Below are 21,169 nucleotides of genomic sequence, written 5' to 3' on the forward strand. Positions count from 1 at the left end.
CCACATTTGGACATTCAATTTTTCATCCATAACTAATTTTCCATGACTAAAAGTTTTAATGTCATTTAGCTTTTCCTTTCAACTTCTGCATCCACGTTTTAACTTTTGAGGGAGAATGCAGTCTATATACCACTCTCCCGCAGGAAGCTCCTCCTGAGTGGCTGGAAGAAAGGGGAGCCTTGCCCCACCCTACACTATAGGGCTCTTGATCCTTCACCCCTAAAGGAACAATGTCTTGGGGTTTCTCCCTATCCAACTGTCACATTCCAGGGTGCAGTCCAGTGAGGGGTTGTGTCACCATCTGCCCTGAAACCTCAGGTGCCTCACTGTGCTTTGCTACTGCAGCTCCCAACCTGGGTCACTCACAAACAACATGCAGGTCCCACCCTGCAACCTGCCAGCACACTCTGGCTTCTATCAGCCTTGGTCACCACTTGCAGGGTGACCCCAACACACTCCCAGTCCAAAATTTTCCCTCCAAAATGGTGTTCTGCACTGTCCAGTCCTTTCTTGGACAGTTCAGATATTTTAGGTCCATTTCCTCCATCCAGAACAATATCCAACAGTTTGCTACTTTAAATGGAGTTACCCAAAAAATTCAGTTTGAATACACCACCAGATTAGTTTTGATTAAAGAATAAAACAAGTTTATTTAACTACAAAGAAATAGAATTTAAGGGAGTATTAGTTTTATAAAGCAAAGTCAGAAACAGTTAAAAAAGAAATAAAGATAAAACTCTTTCAGGTGCTAAAACTTAACAAGCTAGACTTGGTTCAAGGTAAAATCCTTATCACATATTCCAAACAACAGGGCTGACTAAACTCCAGGTCAGGCTCCCTCCCGAAGTCATATGGCTGTTTATGGGGGTTTTTTTGTTTGTCTTATTTGATTAAATGAGATAGAGAGGTGGGTAGGAAGAGAATACCTTGGGGTGTTTTTTGCCCATCACTTTTATAGTCCAGTCACCTTTGAAATGCATTTTCCTGAGGATTATTGCTAGATAAAGTTAATTCCCACTGTGAGGCTGGAGTTTTGTGGTGAAAGAGGTTCCATGCTGTTTGCTAAAATGTCGATTGGTCTGTTTCTGCCCCCCTTTGCCGAATTATGGCCACTTGACAGGTGATTTTCCCATCAATTTTGATGACACCTGACTAGAGGCATCAGCCTTTCCTGTGCGTTTGAGAAACAGGTTTATACGCTCCCCAGGCTTGTCTGGTAGCCTCACGTCAGTCATAATTTCAGCTTATATTCATAACTTTACATATGTTTCTATATAGATTCCACCATGATATTGTTGACCAGTGAGTTATTTGTTTTCAAATGATACCTCACAACGGATACTTTGTACGAAGATTATAATAGTGTATAGGGTGTGATTATCGGGTGCATTTGGTCACACCCACTCACTCCCTGGCAGCACTTCCTCTCTTCTGCTACCAGGCCATTTCCTGACCCTTTGTTCAATCCAGCTCCTGGGAACAGGGTCTTGTGACCCCCTCCACTCTTAAAGGAATAATATGTCCCATAACATGGAGGTTGCTTGATACTAGCTAGTGACTGCTACTCCAGTGCAAATAAAGAATGAATTCAATCATAGGACTGGTTTCAGAGGAGCAGCTGTGTTAGTCTGTATTCGCAAAAAGAAAAGGAGTACTTGTGGCACCTTAGAGACTAACAAATTTATTTGAGCATAAGCTTTCCTGAGCTACAGCTCACTTCATCTGAATGCATCCGATGAAGTGAGCTGTAGCTCACAAAAGCTTATGCTCAAATAAATTTGTTAGTCTCTAAGGTGCCACAAGTAATCATAGGACTGTGGGTTGTACAGGATGGGCTTGTTCTATTAGTGGAATAATTGGAGGTTCTAAGCAACCAAAACCAAGACATGACAAATCTTTGATCTAATAGTATCTTTAGGTAAGTGAGTAAATTTGCAATCTGGTTGGCTGCTGCTAGCCAGTGATGCATGGAGAGTATTATGATGAGGATGCCTAGCTGTAATTAGACCTTGTCTATACTACAAAAGTGAGTTTTGTAATGATTGCTAAACTTGATTATGGCTCAACTTTGTTACAAGAGAACTAAATTAACTGAGTCCTTGCAGATGCAGGTTAGCTCTAGTTATACAAACTAGGCCACACTCTGAATCAGCCTATTTGAGCTGCTGCAAAGTTCAATTTCAGTTGTTTACATAGTGTAGACAGGGTCACAGATGTCAGAATGGAGGATTATGCCTCTCTGGTCTGTCTCATGATCAGTGATCAACAGTAACCAAAGACAGCTGCTCTCTTTAAAATCAGGTTATGCACACAGGATAGGCTGATTATATGTATACTTCTACCTTCCATAGAATCATGTCAGGATGACAAAACTGCACATACTGTACAGAAGAATGACCTGCTGGAGACTGAGTGACTGCTGAGCTGGCTGCGTGAGTACCATGGAAACAGCTGGATGTTAGATGTGCTGTGGGAACTTGTCTCCCAATACTGGATCAGCAGGTGTTCTTAAAACCACATTATTACAGAAGTATATTTATTCTCTCCCCCATCTGGCAGACAATTGAGCTAATCCCTTCCTCTGCACTTAAGTTTTCTGATACCATTCTTAAAAAAAAGGACTACAGAGTGTGACTAGTGCAATATCTTTAACAGTGGCAGGCCAATACCAGCTACCCTTAAAGAAGGTGAAAATAAACCTGCAATAGGCAATTAGAGAACACCCAGTTTCTAGGACAAGTTAATTAGAGGTGGGTGACAGGACAAACAGCCCCAAGCTGTAGGACATTCCATACCTTTTGGTTTTAACCTTTTACTAAAAATCCAGCCAGGAGACGGGTGGGGGGTAAAAGGCACCTGTATAAGACAAAGCCCCAAATATCAGGAGTGCCCCTGTAAAATCAGGGCATTTGGTCACCCTCTGCCAGGGCCCAATCTCTATTAGCCGACTGCCAGGGAACTGTCTCCCCCCTGACATGCCGCCCTACTAAAAGGCTTCTACCCGCCAAGAACCTTCACCCTCCCAACATTCCATCCCCCCAACGGCCTCCCACCCACTACGTAACATTCCACCCCGGCCCGCCCCGGTTAAAAGGTCTCCCGTGGCCCCACCCCCTGCCCTCTGGCCCCGCCCCTGGACAGCTCCCTCCTGGCCACGCCCCCCCCTGGGTGGTGGCCTAGTCTCTTTATGGCCTGTGCGCTCCTTCCAGCCCCGCCCTGTGCGCTGCCGGCGGCAAGGCCGGCCGGCGTCCCCGTCGCGCGGAGCCGAGGCGGCTCCTCGGGTTCCGCGCGCCGCGATGAAGTGTCACTACGAGGTTCTGGGGCTGGCGCGCGACGCCTCCGACGAGGAGCTGAAGCGGGCGTACCGGAGACTGGCGCTGCGCTGGCACCCAGGTACGCCGGGCTCGGGGCCGCCGTGGCTCGCTCCTCCAGGCCGGGCCGCCCCTTTCCCCGCGCCGGGCCCGGCGTCCCGGGCCGGCCCGCACCACAACGGGGAACAGCCGCGCCGGCGTTCCCCGCTCGGAGAGGGCAGGCCTAGGGCAGGCGGGCGGTGGACGCAGCCGCGCGGGGCTCTGCGGGGTCAGACCCTGCGCCCCGGCCCGGCTCCCGTGTCCCATTGGCTGAGCCCGGGGTTCCCATCGCCTGGCCGGGCTGTTGAGGCCGCGCATTGCCACCCTCCCCCCCACCACCCCGCTTGAGGCATCGCTCAGGTATGTGGGTTCGGGGCGGGGCGCCCGGCGGAGTGCTACCATCTCACGGGTATGTCTCCTGGCTCACCCGCCAGCCCCGTTTAAGTGAGATACATCTAGATTATATTGGCAAGTGTCCCATGCTGCAGAGGAAGGCAAAATCTCCCCAAGGTCATTGCCAGTCTGACCTGTGGAGTAATTCCTTCCAGACAGCACATAGGATGACTTTTCAAAATATCTTTTGTATTTTTCCTGTTTGCGTTGTGCGCTCAGTGTCACTTTATGGATAGTCAGTTTCCCTTGTTTGCATGGTTATGTCAGCCTGTAACAGGGAAGAGTACACTTCCTTTTTAAATAGGAAAACTTTATTCTAAAACCACAAAAGTTGTCAAGAAGACTCAGAGACAGGTGTAGTATCTGAAACTATTTTGTAATTCTTATTGACATTGTTCCTTTAACTGTTTGTTTATGTGCAGCAGTATCACTTCAAGTTATACTTAAATATTAATTCTCCAGACTTGTTCTTAATGTGGCTGTTAATTTGGCAGAGAGATGGTTGAAGGAGAAACATTAATGAATGATGAAGCCGGATCAGCAGTTGTATTTTAGTCAGTTGTGGTGTACCCAATACATCCAATAAGGGCCTTGAGTTGTCCTTCTGAATTGACTTTTTTTCTTCATTTGTCTGATTTCCTAAATAATTACTTTGTGACATGAGCCCCGGCTATTGCTATGATTTTTATGGTTTAATTGTAATGACTTCTATTGCAGACAAAAATCTAGAAAATGCTGATGAAGCAGCAGAACAGTTCAAATTAATCCAAGCGGCATATGATGTACTGAGTGATCCTCAAGAAAGAGCTTGGTAGGTAATATTTGTCTGCCAGTGGGGCAGAAAAGACAATCTAACAAAGGGCCTGATTCTGCATTCCTGTTTTAGGCAGGACTCCCATTGAAATCATTTGTGATTTCCTTGTGTTGGTAGTCTGGACTGAGATTTTAGAGGATAACAGCCAGATGAGTTTCCTCTCACTAGTAATGATGTATACAACTGTTAGGTCCCAGGTTTACAGCTACAGAACACATTAGTTGTATTCTTGTAACAAAGAACACTTGAAATCACCTTTTAAAAACTGTGTTCCTTGATCGATTTGTTGTGTTTTTAAATAGCTTTTGCTTCTGGTTCTCTCTCAGGTATGAGTGTCCCAGGTTTATAGTTGCATGCACCCTTTTTTCCCTCCTTGGATAACTATGAGCTGCTTGCTTCATATGTTTAGCTACTTTTTCAGGAAGCACTATTTCCACTTTTTCACGTACTAAAAAAACAAATGGCATACACTAGCATAAAAGTGGGGAGGGCCTGGAGAATGTGTTTAGAGATCTGTAGAACCTGTAATTCACGTTCTTGGAATCCTTAAGAAACATCTTATTCAAATATGTTAGATAATTTTCTCCCAAAAGAATTACAGTAAAAGTAATAGGTATTCCATGAACAACTGGAAGGTCCCCCCACTACCTTGGGTTTTCATCTCTGTGATTGTCTTAAGTTATGTGTGTTCTTGGTGCTGTTTTCTGCTAGGTATGATAACCACAGGGAAGCTCTGCTGAAAGGAGGGGTTGATGGAGAGTATCAAGATGATAGTTTGGATCTGCTGCGCTACTTCACTGTTAACTGTTACTCTGGATATGGTGATGATGAAGAGGTAATGAACTGATTCTCTACTGAGTCAAGTTAAAACTTTAAAAAAAAAAAAAAAAAAGCGATGGAAGTAAATTGGTGCATTGATACACCATTCTTAAAATTACTGAACATAAGTTGAAAAATGTTTACGGTAAACTTTAAAAAAGGGGGTGGGGGAGGAAAACATACATTGGATATTTAGTCAGTTTTAAATGTCCCCTTAATCAATATTGCTGTACAATTATATAACAACACTTTACATATAATACATCCCCAGGCGCTTCGCTTTCACTGGGCAATCCTATTATGCTGAGATGTTTCACAAGTCGGAATGCTTTAGGATATAAAAAGCAGCATTATGCCAGTGATCTGGGGTATGCACTTGCTGCCATTTAACTTCCAGGTGGAGTTTAAGGTGTTGATATTGATCTAAAAAGGCCTAAATGGTTTGGAACATGCCTGCCTGAGAGATTGACCATCTCCCTGTGGTACTGCCATAGCTGCAGTGAGCTGGAACACCCTTAATTTATAATAATGGAACTGCTGGTAGACAGTTCTTGTTTTTGGAATTCTCTTCTGCCTTAGTCCAACACAACTGCCTGGGTCACAATGGACCCAATATTTGTATTAGTTGATTATGATTTTTTTTTTAAATTTTAAAAATTGGAAGGGCTCCTAGAGCCTGGCATAATCACTTATTTTGGTATACAAAGTCTTTATTTTGACTTAAAACTGTTACTGTAGAATTTAAATAGTGATCTTTCTCTGAAGTTGATCATTTTAATTCTTTAGTTGCATAGGCATACAATTAATTCCTCAGTAACAATGGTGTGTATTTCAGGGGTTCTTTGCAGTCTATCGTCAAGTTTTTGAAAATATTGCAAAGGAAGAGATGGAATATATATCTCAGGAGGATATTGAAGAATTCCCTACTTTTGGATACTCTCAAAGTGATTATGATAAGGTAAGATATATAATGTTTAGAAGTCTAAACTATTTGTTACACCGTAATATCTCTAGGAATTGGGGCTTAATCCATTTCCATTTGAAATCAGAAGAAAGGCTCCCATTGACATTTATTGAGAGTTGAATCTGGCCCAATGTGTACATAAAGCCTTCCCTGCCCTACCAAAAGCTCTTATTTAATGCCTTGTGTATACTTAAACCTTTCGCCAATGTACCTATACTGACATAGTTAAGTGTCAAAACCCCTAGTGTAGATGCAGTTATACCAGTATAAAAGTGCTTGTATCAGTATAATTTATTCCTGTTCAGTGAAGTGAAATAGAATACACTGGAAAAAAGCTCCTTATACTGGCATATTTATGTTGGTTAAAAAATCATACCCATTACTGGCTTAGTTATAGCAGTAACATTTAAAGGTGTAGACTAGACTTAAGAAATAAAAGGATAGATTTAATTCTTGATGTCTGATTGAAACCAGCCTTGCCAGTGTTCTGAAATGCTATGTATTACAGCAGGAATACCTGAAGATGTGGTAACTATTTATTAATACAAAATACGGTCTCTTTTATAATTTTTCCTTTTTGTTAAACCACAATAACAAAAATAAAACTTGCTGACTGCATAACATAAAATACCCAAGAGATAGTGGATAACCAACAATTGTGACTTCTACTGAACTCTCCTGCCATCTAAGGCTTTTCATGGTGATACCCCCGCTTTATATTTCCATAATACTCCAACTGTTCTGTCATTTCTCACTTCCTCTCCCAGAGGCTGATCCTTTCATTCTGCCATGCCAACTATCTGTAACAACTGAAAATTTCCCTTTGTAAAATTCTTCCCAGAACCTACTAGCATGTTTATGCTGCATTAAAGCAGTAAGCTGGCAATCAGCTCCCTATATAAGCACTTAAGAGCACTGGCCCTAAATACATATTCTACCCTGTTCCTTCTTGCTTTTACCTCTTTGTAATACTTCCTCTTAAAATTTAAATATTATACTTTTAATCAGTCGAGTAATTTGTACATATTTTGTACAAATCCGATGAAAATTAGTATGAAAACAAGGACAAAATACTCCAGTGAAGTGCGATTTTCAGTAACACTATTTTCACTGTGTATACTGATGTACCTTCTAGCTGCCTGTTCAGAGACATGTACTCTAAATTGCCCAAGATAATCAAAGTCCTAACACAGACTATTAGAGAAAATTGTTTATGAAAGTCAGTAGAAGTTGGAGACAAATAGTCTGTTACAAACTGGACTGTGATAAGGGGCCTTCAAGGCTGTGAGTAAAGTCATGGGTTGGCATGATGAGCTGAAAATTGTAGAAATGGGAGGAAATGTTTATGGATGAATCACCAAAATGTTTTGATGGAATGAGGTTGACACATCATCTTTGACCTTGTTTATCTGGGGTCACTAAATGGAAACTGTGGGAGCCATGGATTAAAGCAAACAATTTTTAACATTGACTGCCAGTGCTACAATTTCCTGGGACCTTGAGATCCACCATGACATTGTTGGGCCTTCATCCTGATCCTGAAAGGCATTCTGACCAGATTGGGCCAGAAAGATGGAACCAGGTGATATGTCGCTTTCAGCAGCCTTGGCTAAAGCTGGTGTGAATCTGGAGTGTGAACTTTGGGTGCCTGTTGTCACCCCATTCCTCTGTCGCTGTCCTCCTCCGCCTTATTTCTCCTCTTTCCTATCTATCTCTACCTTCTGTTTTCTGAGAGTTGGACTTAGGTGCAGTCTTGGCCAGCTTTCGCAACACTTCCGTGAACCTGTGGCCGGAGAGACCAGCTAAAAGCAAGGTCTTAAACAGCCCAAAGCTGGCATGAGTTAGCTAATAAGAGTGGCTAATAAGACCATGTGCTAGGTCTGTGTTTCTCCATCAGCACGGTTGCAAGTGAAAATCAGCACCTGAGACAAGCTATATTTTTTATATTTGCTATTTTTTTCTCTCCTCATGTGAGTCTTTTGTCTTAAAAGAGGAAACAGCATTGGTCTTCCAAAAGCAGCAGCAACAATTCAAGAGCATTTAAACTAACCTCTTCTTGCTACCTCCAGAAAGGGCAGTGAATACCATCTAAGACTGTCATAGGGAAAAGCCCCACTTAAATAACTCTCTTGAGGGAAGAGGAATATTGGATATTGCCACAATAAAAGGCTTAGTGATTTTTCATTTCAGATGCTTAAACTGTGGGAGGTTTTCTGTTTTTTGTTTTTTCCATCTCCTTAAATGGATAAAAAGACTTTTTTTTAATGGTGGTAGTTACAGTGGGAGTTGCCAGTAGTATCTTTACAGGAAAACCTGGATGATGCTTAACTGGTTACTATTGTAACAGTGAAGAGGGGTTTTACTACCATCTTAGGCCAAAGACCTACCCCCTTACTGATATCACAGGCCAATGGCAGCTTTTAAAAATTCACTTCATATGAACTCGGCTTCAGTAAAATTTTAAATCTTTTTCCACATGGAGAAATCCAAGATATTTCTTACTAAGGCATGACATCTGGATTTAAAAACTTGCATATGGAACTAATGGCATACATTAGAGATGGATTAAAAATTGGCTCATTGACAGATCTCAAAATGTACTTGTTAGTGGGGAGACATCAATGAGTGATGCAGTTTTCTAGCAGAGTCCCTCAAGGATCAGTTCTTGGTTCAGTGCTATTCAATATTTTTATCAACAATTTAGCTATGAAATCTTTGCTGGTTACATTTGCAGATGACACAGATTGGTCGGGTAATAAGTAGCAATGAAGATTGATGACTGTTATGGAGTCATCTGAATCACCTACTTAAATGGTCCACAATCAAACAAAATACATTTTAATTCAGCTAAATGCAAGATAACACACCAGGGAACAAGAGTGCAGTTTACACCAACAGGGTGGGAAACCGTCTTGGACAGCAGTCACTCAGAAATGCTGAGGCTAAAAGGGCTAGTGTGATCCTTGGATATATAAAAAGGGGAATAGGGAATAATCTTGCTTTTCTACATAGTGGTGGTGGTAAGGCCAGTAGTAGGATACTATGTCCAGTGTTGGTGTCTGTGTTTCAAGCGTGTGTAAATACCAGAGAGCGTTCAAAAGAGAACTACAACAATGATCCAGGGTTTGGAGAAAAGAAAAAAAAAAAAAGAAAGCCTTACGATGTGAAGCTTAAGAAACTCAATCTCTTTACGTTAAGAGAACGTGAGAGGTGACTTGATCACTGTGTATAGGTATATGCACACACACAAGATATCTGATTAGTGGGGGCCGTAGATGCAATTTTCTACCAGTGAGGGTAGTTAAACAATGGAACAGTTTACCGTGAGAAGTGGTGTATTCAGCACCACTTGGAGTCTTTAAAATGAGATTAGATATCTATCTAAAAGACCTGCTTTAATCCAGCTTCTGGAAAAAATTATATGGGTTGTGTATACAGGAAGTCAAATGAGATAAGGGTCCCTTCTGGCTTTGGAGTTTGTATATCTATGCATAACGACAGGTTTCAGAGTAGCAGCTGTGTTAGTTTGTATTCGCAAAAAGAAAAGGAGTACTTGTGGCACCTTAGAGACTAACAAATTTATCTGAGCATAAGCTTTCGTGAGAAGTGAGCTGTAGCTCACGAAAGCTTATGCTCAGATAAATTTGTTAGTCTCTAAGGTGCCACAAGTCCTCCTTTTCTTTTTGTATATCTATGAAAATCTAAATAGTCTTTGGTTGCTTTTTTTCAATATGATGTCTTACAACTTTTGCCAATTCCCTTTTTTCCAACAGGTAGTCCATCCTTTTTATGCTTACTGGCAGAGTTTCTGTACTCAAAAGAACTTTGCTTGGAAAGAGGAGTATGACACACGGCAGGCATCAAACCGTTGGGAGAAACGAGCTATGGAGAAAGAGAACAAGAAAACTAGAGACAAAGCAAGAAAGGAGAGGAATGAACTGGTTCGTCAGCTAGTGGCTTTTATTCGTAAAAGAGATAAGAGAGTACAGGCACACAGAAAACTCATAGAGGAACAGAATGCAGAAAAAGCTAGAAAAGCAGAGGAGCTCCGGAGACAGCAAAAACTCAAACAAGCTAAGTATGTAAATATTGAAGGAAGCATTTTTGAAACTGAGAAATAATCATGGGAGATTCATATTGAGTCATATTTTTACCACCTGCAGCTTACATTGTTTTAAAGAGTAAATGTTGGCATTTCTAACTTTTGTCCTTAAGTCTGAGATTTGAAGACTGAGCTGCTCATGGCAGAGACAGTCCTCCTTGTACCCAACACCTTGTGGGTAGTAAAGAAATATGAAATAAGTTTTAATAATCAGTATTTTATTGTTGCTAAAGTCTTCAATGTCAGATAATCCACAAGACACAGGTAGCAGGTTGGCAGAAGGATGCTGAGGATAAGTGAAGCGGGTGGTGGTGAGAGTTCTGTTACTTTTTAAGGGGATCTGTCGTTCCTTTATCACAGAGTATCACAGTTGAGGGACATTTTGTATCCGTCATGGCATTGGTGATTAAAAGCCTTTTTTTCATCTGCTTGATTGATGTTTGCAACCATTTTCCTCGGATTTGGACTTTGGCTGTGTGACCTGTACCTTTTCAGTAATCTAGTCTAGAATTCAATGTGCTTTGCATGGGACTATACTTTAAGACCACTTAAAAGCTACACTTGCCCAACTGCTTAGTAGTGGTGTTTTATAACAAATTTACTAACTAGCTTACCATCATGCCAAGAATATCGCACAATATAAACTTCATACCCCAATTTGTTTCTTAAACTTTGGGAACACTTTAGAACATGGTAAATTTTAGCTGTGGAAACAGTGTACAGGACTGATTAGCGGTTGATTTAACTTGAGAGGAAAGGTGCTTCTCATTCGGTAGTAATCTATACCTCTGAAGATGAGGCGTTTATTAGCCTGTGATGATTTGTATCAACGCCGAATATCTGCACGTTAACTAAAATTTTTGATACTCATTTTAAATGAAAGGAACAAACTTGCATAAAAGAATCATAGAATCATAGAATATCAGGGTTGGAAGGGACCCCAGAAGGTCATCTAGTCCAACCCCCTGCTCAAAGCAGGACCAATTCCCAGTTAAATCATCCCAGCCAGGGCTTTGTCAAGCCTGACCTTAAAAACCTCTAAGGAAGGAGATTCTACCACCTCCCTAGGTAACGCATTCCAGTGTTTCACCACCCTCTTAGTGAAAAAGTTTTTCCTAATATCCAATCTAAACCTCCCCCACTGCAACTTGAATGAGCTGTTAAACTCAAACTGCTAGAAGGTAAATTTGGGGAAGGGGAAAAAGCCTTTTTGCCCTTCATTCCTGACCTTTCTCTCTCACTTTTGTCTTTCGCTCCCCACAGCTCAGAAAGAAATACTGTCCCTGGGCTAAGTGCAATATATTTTCTTTATATTTCAAGAGTGAATGAGGAGCAGGGGGCTGGGATTCTCTCACTGTAAATGCAAAATATATTCTTGGCATAAAAGCCTTGCCGATTTGGAAAGAGGCAGAGAAAGGAGCTTAAATATTTAACCACTCTTCTTTCCAGAAAATCCAGAGGCCCACTTTCATTGTTTTTGGATGTTTTTAATAGAGTGGATTTTTGTTTTCCACTGAAGGTAATGAAGCCCAAGTGGTGGTTTTGCTGCGGGCAAAGAGCTTGAAAATTGAGTGCAGGAGGCAATTGGAGTGAAGATCTGAATAGCTGAAGTACAGCTGTTGAAGAGTAATTGTACAGTAGTTATATAAATCAGACCGTATTGGCTCAGTTTTCCAGTCCCTACAAAGAAACTGTAGTTACTGGTGTGTGTTGCATTTCGTTGAGACAAGACAGCTAGGGGGTTTCCTTCTTTTTAAATAAGTGAACATGACCAAATAATGACCCTTAAATAAAATACTGTTACCACTTAATTTTCTGGAATATAAAAAGTTGTTGTATTCTGCTTAAAGGCTTGGTGAGCAATATAAAGAGCAGAGCTGGATAACTATGTCTGATCTAGAGAGAGAATTGCAGCAGATGGAAGCACAGTATGAAAAGGAATTTGGAGATGGATCTGATGATGAAGAGGAAAAAGAGGAACAGGAGCCAAGAGAAGAAATAGATGGTAAGGGTCTGTTAATATATCTTTGATTTGATACCTATAAAAAGACCTTGCAGTTGTTCCATTTTTGTATGTACATAATCATACTGCTGCATTTAAATCCTCAAGGCTTAAGTCTGGATTTGCTGCTGGCATACATCACTCACTTCAATTGAGATATTTAAGGAAAAAGTTTAGTCCCATAGTGTTCTGTTCTCCTTTTGAACACTTATCTTCATGTTAGTAATAGATGCTTATTTGTAGTTTTGCGGGAAAGGAACAAATTATTTAGGGAAAGAGTTCTTATCACTCTGCACACTTCAGTAATCCTAAAGGGCTTGAATGGGCATTGTTGTCTTTAATTACTCAGTATCTCCTAAGAATCACTGAGCCAATTTCCTTCCCCTTCCCTTTTCAGATAAACTGAGTGATGAAGCTGAAGATGCTGAATTTTATGATGACTTGTACTGCCCTGCTTGTGACAAATCCTTGAAGACTGAGAAAGCGTAAGTTTTTTGTTTCTTTGAAAAGCTTGGACACTTTCAGATTCACCTAGGTTATCTGGGCACCCAATATCCATTAAAGTTAATCCTTTGTAATGGCATTTGGGCATCCACATGTTCTAGGTGGCTTTGAAAGGCTCAACCCCTTTTCATTCAAGTAGGTATTTTTATATTAGAATTTCCTACGCTGAAAGGAATTAACCATTGTCATTGATCAGAGACCTTTATATGTAAATGAAACAAAATTTGCTTAGAGAAACAATTGCACGATTCATAGAATCTAGTAATTATCTACTGCTCTTCATAGAATGAAGAACCATGAAAAGTCAAAGAAGCACCGAGAGATGGTAGCGCTGTTACGGCAACAGCTGGAGGAGGAGGAGGAGGAATTTTCTGTATCTACAGATGACAAAAATGGAGTGAATACCAAAGAAGATGAAGAAATGGAAGAAACACCCAAACAGAAGTACCTTAAAAATAGATTGCTTACACTTACTATAGCATTTGTTAAAGTTAGGATACATAATAGTGGTCTTTATGAGGCTCTGAAATAAGGCCCTGGGATAGGCATATGATCACATCAGGACTTACTTAATTGTACTGCACGAGTTGTTAAAATAGCTGTTTGCACCAAAGTCCCAACAAAAAAGTAGATTTTTAATTATATCATTGGAATAGACTGTTGTAGGACAATGATCTCCCACTACTTATCTTCTGGCTTTATAGAAAGTAAATGTCAAGGCAAAGCAAAGATGTTAATATTTTGAAGGAGGAGACCTTGTTACAGGCAGAGTGTTGGTTGTGTAGGTACAGCATTGTCTGTCAGGCATTATGACTAGCCTAGAAAACTTGTTTGCTTCAGTTAATTGGAAGCTAGTTTATGCAAGATATAGCATATTTTTAAAAGCTGTACTATGTTTATGATTAAGCTGGTTTCTGAATGTCCAGTCATTAAGGATCAGGGTTTTCAGATTCAGTTTGAGCAAGAAATCTATAGAGATGTCACTAAATACCCTAAACAGTGCACAAAACAGCGAACTGTTTTCACTTCAGGACTCTTGAGAGTGTTGTTTTCCTAGCTATGACTTCTTGTTGCATTTGTGATACAAGTGAGATCAGAACCACTATTACTTAAAATGTAGCATAGAATTATTGGTTTTTGACCTTTGCCAATATTATATTTTAGAATCTAAAAATGCATTCAACTTTTACCTTTACAGACTCTCCAAGAAGAAGAAAAAGAAACATAAAATGATGACGGTATGGAGTTTATGCAAAATCTTTCTGTGGCTCTGTTGAAAATCTAAGGAAACTATGTAAGACTTGGTTAGCTATTTCTGTGGTCTTATGATTTAGCTTTCCAGTAGCCTCAAAAAACTGAGGGAATTAGGAATTCAAGAGACTGGGAAAAGCTGTTAAATTTATTACATCTAATCGACTGGTGTATTTCTCAATGAGTCCATTGATTTCAAAGACACTCTGAATCCATATCTGTTTTAACTTAGGTACTTGTATAACCCCCATTATTCTAGTATCTGAGCACTTCACAATCTTCGGTGCATTTATCCTGCCAACACCCCTGTGAAGTAGGGCAGTGCTATTAGTCCCATTTGACAGACAGCCTGTCTGCGCTGCGGTTTTCGATGTGGCTTGCCCATGGTTACACAGTAAGTCTGTGGCAGTGCAGGGAACTGAACTCAGATATCGTAAATCCTAGTCTAATGCCCTAACCACCGGACCATCCTTTCTCTCAATTAGAACAAGTTGCTGCCTTCCATTCAGGAAACTGTTGGATGCGTGTTGTTCAGAAAACCATCACTCAACTCTGACAATATGGCCAACTATTGTCCAATATATAATCTTCTATTTTTAAGATTGAGAGAGGCAGTTCGGAGTGCCAGAAGTGAATTGCTGCTAATCCACTGGCCCCAAGAGAAGCATAGTACTGTGCACTAACCTTGCAAACAGCACTCAGTAATCCACAAAATTCAGTAATCTGTACTGGGCCTTTCCACATCAGTGCAGATTAGTGAGGTTCTCTTGTAGCTTTAGTTTACTTTGTCTGAGTTTAGTAAAGTAACTAATGTATTGATTCTCCTTCTCTCTTCTCCCAGCACCCCACTTCCACCCAACACAATTCTAATTGTTACCCTTTCAGTGTTTAGAAGGTTGAGAAAATCTTCTATCTGGTTGCCTCAGATCTCCTTGACCCTTGTTGATCTGGGTAACAGTTGCAATGTTTTGGCTGAAATTTTCCTGAGGCAAACACCTGGCATGGAAAATTTCAGCCTGAATGCTTAAGTTTTGGCAGTCATACTTCCCATTAGAAAACCTTGTTTTCAGTTGCTTATCAGGCAACTTTAATAATGGTCCTGATAGAATCACCTAATAAAAAAATTACCAAAAAAAAAATTTAGCTGTTTCGATGTATAGAATCCTAGAATATCAGGGTTGGAAGGGACAAGATCATTCCATCCTCCCTTCTTTATACCTTAATGGCTATGTGCTATGGGTTCCGGCAGAGTCTGAGCTGTACCTCTTAGACCTTTGATAAAGACTCTTTGGCTCTCTTCTCTTCATCACAGGCTGATTCTTTCTCAAAATGTCACAGCCAAAACTTCAGGTCTTTTCACCTCACTGCGTCTCTCACAAAACATCAGTGTAAAAACAGACATGCTAGATTTTCGTTGAGGCAAATTGTTTAATTGTTAAATCTGCAATTACTGTACACACAGTTGCCAACTAATTATCTCAGAGCAATAAATACACATTTTTTCTTTGGACAGACTTATGAAGATGCTACAGTGGATGCTACAGTTGAACAAAAAGAAGCTGACAGTGCAGACCGGGAGGACAGCATAACAGAAGAATTGGAAAATGTTGGCCAAAGAAATACTGCTTCTGAAAAAGCAAGTGCTGCAGAAGCTGTAGATGAAGTTAATGAACCAAAAGGCGAAGCAAAAAGGTAACAGCATCACTTCGTTGCATTCTTTAATTTAATAGTCCATGTTTTAAAGGCCTGAATTTTCTCACCAGTATAAACTGAAAGCTACTCCATTGAATTTGAGTTATGGCAGAGTAAAACTGGTATAAATTAGAATTGGTTCCTAACTTGGCATTGGGTTTAGATTGCAAATAAATACCCCACACTTAATAAACAACCAGTATCCAGACAAACCTCCTTGTTAACAAACATGGTAATCTTGTAAATAATATTTCTTTGTTTTGCTGTTAACAACTGGATTTTATAATGTCTTTACAGGGGAAAGTGGCAGGGGCACAACTGGGAGTTAGGCACTTAACTCATGTTTGTGCCTTTAAAAACCTCATTCTGTTAACTGTGTAGCAACTTGATGACTGGTTCTGGGCATTAATTATAACGATATTCTTTATAGTTATCCAAAATGTCACCACAGTAAGGCAGTAGTTCTCAGCCTTTCCAGACTACTGTACCCCTTTCAGGAATCTGATTTGGCTTGCATACCCCAAGTTTCACCTCACTTAAAAACTACTTGCTTCCAAAATCAGATATAAAAATACAAAAGAATCACGGCAGTTACTGAAAAATTTGCTTACTTTCTCATTTTTACCATATGATTATAAAATAAATCGATTGGAATATAAATATTGTACTTACATTTCAGTGTATAATATATAGAGAATAAACAAATATGCAGTTTTAGTTTGTACTGACTTTGCTAGTGTTTTTTATGTAGCCTGGTGGTAAATATTTGCCTAGGCAAATATTTAGGTGACTTGATGTATCCCCGAAAGACCTCTGCGTACCCCCAGGGGGTACATGTACTCCTGGTTGAGAACCACTGCAGTTGGTTACAGGCAGCAATTTTGTTTATACTAAAGTACTCATTTTTGACTCCTCCTGTAAAATTAGAACTCTGTTTACCGTCTTAGTTTTTGGCTGGAGCAAGTGGAACGAAGTTTTAAATGTTTAAAAAACAAGCTTAGTGGAAAAACTGTACAAATCATACGTTTATGCATTTTAAATAGTAACTTACATGAAATATTCCATCAGTAGTAACTGTTTAACATAAGAATGGCCACACTGGGTTAGACCAATGGTCCATCTATCCCCGTATCCCGTCTTCTGATGGTGGCCAGTGCCAGTTACTTCAGAGGGAATCAATGGAATAGGGCAATTGAGTTATCGATCCCCTCTTGTCCAGTACCAGCTTCTGGCAGTCAGAGGCTTTGGGATACCCAGGGTTCGTCCGTGACCATCTTGGCTAATAACTATTGATGGACCTATTCTCCATGAATTTACCTAGTTCTTTTTTTAATCCAGTTATACTTTTGGCCTTCACAATATCTGCTGGCTACAAAATCCCCTGGTTGACTACTGTATGTGAAGAAGTACTTCCTTTTGTTTGTTTTAAACCTTCTGCCTATTAATATTGGGTGACCCCTAGTTCTTGTGTTATGTGAAGGGGTAAATAAGACTTCCTTATTCACTTTCTCCACACTATTCATGATTTTGTAGACTGTCATATCCCCCCTTACTTGCCTCTTTTTTGAAGCTGAACAGTCCCAGTTTTCTTAATCTGTCCTCATATGGAAGATGTTCAATACCCCTAATAATTTTTGTTGCCCATTTTTGTACATTTTCCAGTTCTAATGCATCTTTTTTAAGATGGGGTAACCACAACTGCACACAGTATTGAACATGTTGGAGTAGTGCCATCATATATTTCTATATCATTTGTTTCCTAACAGTTCCTAACATTTGCTATGGTTCCCGGCCAATGGGAGCTGCATAGCCGGAGCTTGTGGCAGGGGCAGCACACAGAGCACTTCTGGCCTTCCCTACTGCTTGGAGCTGCAAGGACATGCGGAGGGAGGAAGGGAGACTGCCAGCCCCGCCAACCCTCCCCAGCACGAGCAGGGGTCCAGGACCGTGCGCCACTACCATGTAGGGGTTCTGGGCCACTGCCTGCCTCCCTGCCATCACTATGGGACCAGCACCCGTGATGCCCCAGATCACCCCCTGACCCAAGTTTTAGTCAGGGGTATATAGTAAAAGTTCTGGACAGGTCACGAACAGTGGAATTTTTGTTTACTGCCCGTGACCTGTACATGAGTTTTACTAAAAATACCCATGACTAAAATGTAGCCTTAGTTATGCACTAAGCATTGTGGAGTCCTTACCTCACTTATTCTTCAGCTTTAAGGAAGTGACATGAATGCGACAACTGCTGCTTCACCTTCCTTACATTTTCATTGCACAGCAAAGTTAAGTATATTTGCTTGCATAGTGCTCCCTTTCCCAGTAAACCTGTAAGGCCCTGTGCATGTGCTTTTTTGCCCAAACCAAAACACTCAAAACGGCATGTCTCCTCTGTGCAGGCTGCTTCCAGGTCTAATGCCTAACTCCAGCTGTTTCAGCACTTTAACTGGTCAGCATTAAAAAAATATCTAACAGAATTGTAATGGGGTAAAGTACATTTTATTTCCCCAACTTGTTCTCAAACAGTTGAACCAATTTTGCTCAGAACTTGTGCTTATGAATACAATAAAATTCACTTTTGGACAAATGCCAAGCCTGGAATATATATTTCAGTCCCACAGGCAAAAGTTTCAGAACATTCCAATGGTCTGAAATGGGTTAGAATGGAGAACAGTATGCACTTTTAACTACAGCAGTCACTTCCATTAGAATAACTGCACAAGGTGGGAGGGAACCCTCAAAGTAGTGAATCACTCACAAAAGACTATTTATTAAGCAGAAATTAATGGTGACCAAAAAACTGAACTGAAAATGCCTTAAATGGTAGTTTGTGCAAATTTTATTTTAAAAAAATTAACTTTTTGGCCCATTTAGGTCCCAGTCCAGTACCTATTGAAGTCAGTGGACCATGAGATTTAAAAGCCTTAGTAATTTAAAACTATCAATCCTGCTGAATGTGTTCACTGAAAAACTTGGTTCAGTGTGACAAAGGTAATCTTAAACTGTCTTGTCTTTTCAGCATCCCTAAGCCTAAAGGAAAGAGAGCCAAGGATACAAAAAAATCTGTTAAGGTAACTTCAGAGCTTCAAGATAAGGTATGTGGAAAGTATTTCAAACTACAGATTCTCAATGGCTGGTAAACAGTACACTGTCATAAAAACAAGTCTTTTGGTTTAGTAGTTTTCCAGCTCCTGACATTCTTCTCCAGTTCTCAAAAGCTGCTTTTCCCTGTGTGTTTTCATGTATTTGTCCATAAGACACTTCCTGTTTATGCCTGTTTACCAAAACCTAAGGAAATTGGATACAACTTACCTTTTCTTTGGAGAAAAGCTGTGTTTTGTTTAAAGCTAAATATTTCAGCTTCAGCTAGGACAGTCTTCTGCATACATTGATCTTGGACTAGATCCAGCTAAACTTAAATCTGTCTTCTGGCCTCTCTCTGTGTGGGTGTCTAGCTGTCAAACGAAAGATATGAGCTGCTGCCATATGTTTGCATGGAACAATGGGGACCCACCGCCTAGTTAGCCCTGTTAGGCACGAATGCAGGTTTACTTTAAAAATAATGGCCTGACTATCTCCTTAAACATATGTAGGCCATTACTATGAAACTGTTTCATAAGAACACAAGAGTGGCCACACTGGGTCAGACCAAAGGTCCATCCAACCCAGTATCCTGTCTACTGACAGCGGCCAATGCCAGGTGCCCCAGAGGGAGTGAACCTAACAGGTAATGATCTAGTGATCTCTCTCCTGCCATTCATCTCCACCCTCTGACAAACAGGCTAGGGACACCATTCCTTACCCACCCTGGCTAATAGCCATTAATGGACTTAACCTCCATGAATTTCAGTCGCACCTAGAGGCCTCAGCCAGGTTGGAGCCCCATTGTGTTAGGCAATGTACAACTATAGTGACAACAGCTCAGTTTTAATATTAATTATTATACACATGCTGATGGATCTAGATTTGGATTTAAAAAAAAAAAAATTTGTAAGTAGGTCTGGAAGGACCTGCTGATGATCATCGTCTGCCCAAAGCAGTTTCCATTCTTAATAACAGAAATGTACAGACAAGGAGAGTTAGAAATACATGTTGATTTTATTAAAAAATGCCATCACTCATAGTCCTGTTTCTGAAATGCCGACTGTCACTCAACTTTAAACAAACACATTAGTATGCATAGTTTTGTTTTAGGGGACACTATGTTTCAATTCTTAGTCTTCCTTGCAGATCCATAGTTCATTTAGGAACCTATTTGGAACTTAATAAGGAGTGCTGAATAGAGCTTATTTGCCATAAAACACTTTTCAGATGTTCAAAAAGAGTTGGTGGTCACATTTTTCTGAAAGAATCATTCATGCTTATCCATTTCAGAGGTTAGCTCTTTGTTGAAGATAAATGTTGCTGTTTAATATGCACTCTTCCTTCGCCAGTAAAACAATAAAATATTGTTTTATTGTTTCTATAGTATCTACTGACATGAAGCATTGTATTTTTTTCTCTTACCAGAATGAAGATATTCCTATCCACTGTATAACCTGCAATTGTGAATTTCAGTCCCGGAATAAACTGTTTGAACACTTAAAGGCCACAGGCCATGCAAAAGCAATGCAAGCACCAGCTGTAAATGGTGCTGGGAACAACAGAAGCAAAAAAGAGAAACGTAAAAACAGATAGGACTTCTTGATTGTTTTAAACTCTGTTTTTGGGTGCATATTCGAAAAAAAAAGTCTCTGAAAACCAAAGGACAGGAATCCTACAATCCAAATTAAATTGGGAAGCAGTTCTTGGGCCTGCAGCAATTTCAGTGTGGCAAAACATTTTTATCTTGTATTAAAAATTGTTTATTTTTTTTACCAACACTTCATTAACGACTGAATTTCATCTTGCTGTTAATCTTGAAAAAATAACAAATATTCTTAAAGCTGGTCATCCTAGATACCTAGTGGGACTTGTATGAATGGAAGTGTACAGTAGGAGGAAATAAATTATTTTAACACTTACTTTGTTCTTTTTATTTTACAGAGCTCATCTAATGTGAGTTAGGATGGACAGGTGTCTGTGTCTGACCATCTGCCCATTCTAGACCACCATACCAACAACAAAAAATTAGAAAACTAAGACAAAGTTGCTCTACTGTTCCCTACAGGACCCTAGTTCCTATCTAGGATGTGATGCAAATTAAGGCCCCACAACTATAAAACTATTTGTAGGATAAGGGCTAATCTATCCCCAAACTTTGCATACATAGCCAAAATGTAAAGAATAAAATACACAAGGG

General features: G+C 40.2%; 1 protein-coding gene across 1 annotated transcript; it reads left to right on the top strand.

Moving 5' to 3' along the window:
* The first annotated feature begins 3,188 nt into the window (after positions 1-3,188).
* DNAJC21 (DnaJ heat shock protein family (Hsp40) member C21) lies at positions 3,189-20,891 on the top strand. Its single transcript, XM_084629339.1, has 12 exons — positions 3,189-3,393; positions 4,461-4,554; positions 5,269-5,392; positions 6,212-6,334; positions 10,114-10,418; positions 12,293-12,447; positions 12,842-12,929; positions 13,234-13,392; positions 14,147-14,186; positions 15,713-15,891; positions 18,908-18,983; positions 20,398-20,891. The coding sequence occupies exons 1-12, from the start codon at positions 3,297-3,299 to the stop codon at positions 20,563-20,565; spliced, it is 1,608 nt and encodes a 535-aa protein (XP_084485465.1). The 5' UTR covers positions 3,189-3,296; the 3' UTR covers positions 20,566-20,891.
* The last annotated feature ends 278 nt before the right edge of the window (positions 20,892-21,169 follow it).

This window comes from Lepidochelys olivacea (assembly GCF_965140295.1).
Source record: "Lepidochelys olivacea isolate rLepOli2 genome assembly, chromosome: 5".
Taxonomy (NCBI): Eukaryota; Metazoa; Chordata; order Testudines; family Cheloniidae; genus Lepidochelys; species Lepidochelys olivacea.

Excerpts from the sequence above, each read along its gene's own strand:
- DNAJC21 (XM_084629339.1), top strand. The coding sequence starts at position 3,297 with ATGAAGTGTCACTACGAGGTTCTGGGGCTGGCGCGCGACGCCTCCGAC. Across the intron at positions 5,393-6,211 it reads GATATGGTGATGATGAAGAG|GGGTTCTTTGCAGTCTATCG; the intron begins GTAATGAACTGA and ends TGTGTATTTCAG. Across the intron at positions 13,393-14,146 it reads GAAGAAACACCCAAACAGAA|ACTCTCCAAGAAGAAGAAAA; the intron begins GTACCTTAAAAA and ends TTACCTTTACAG.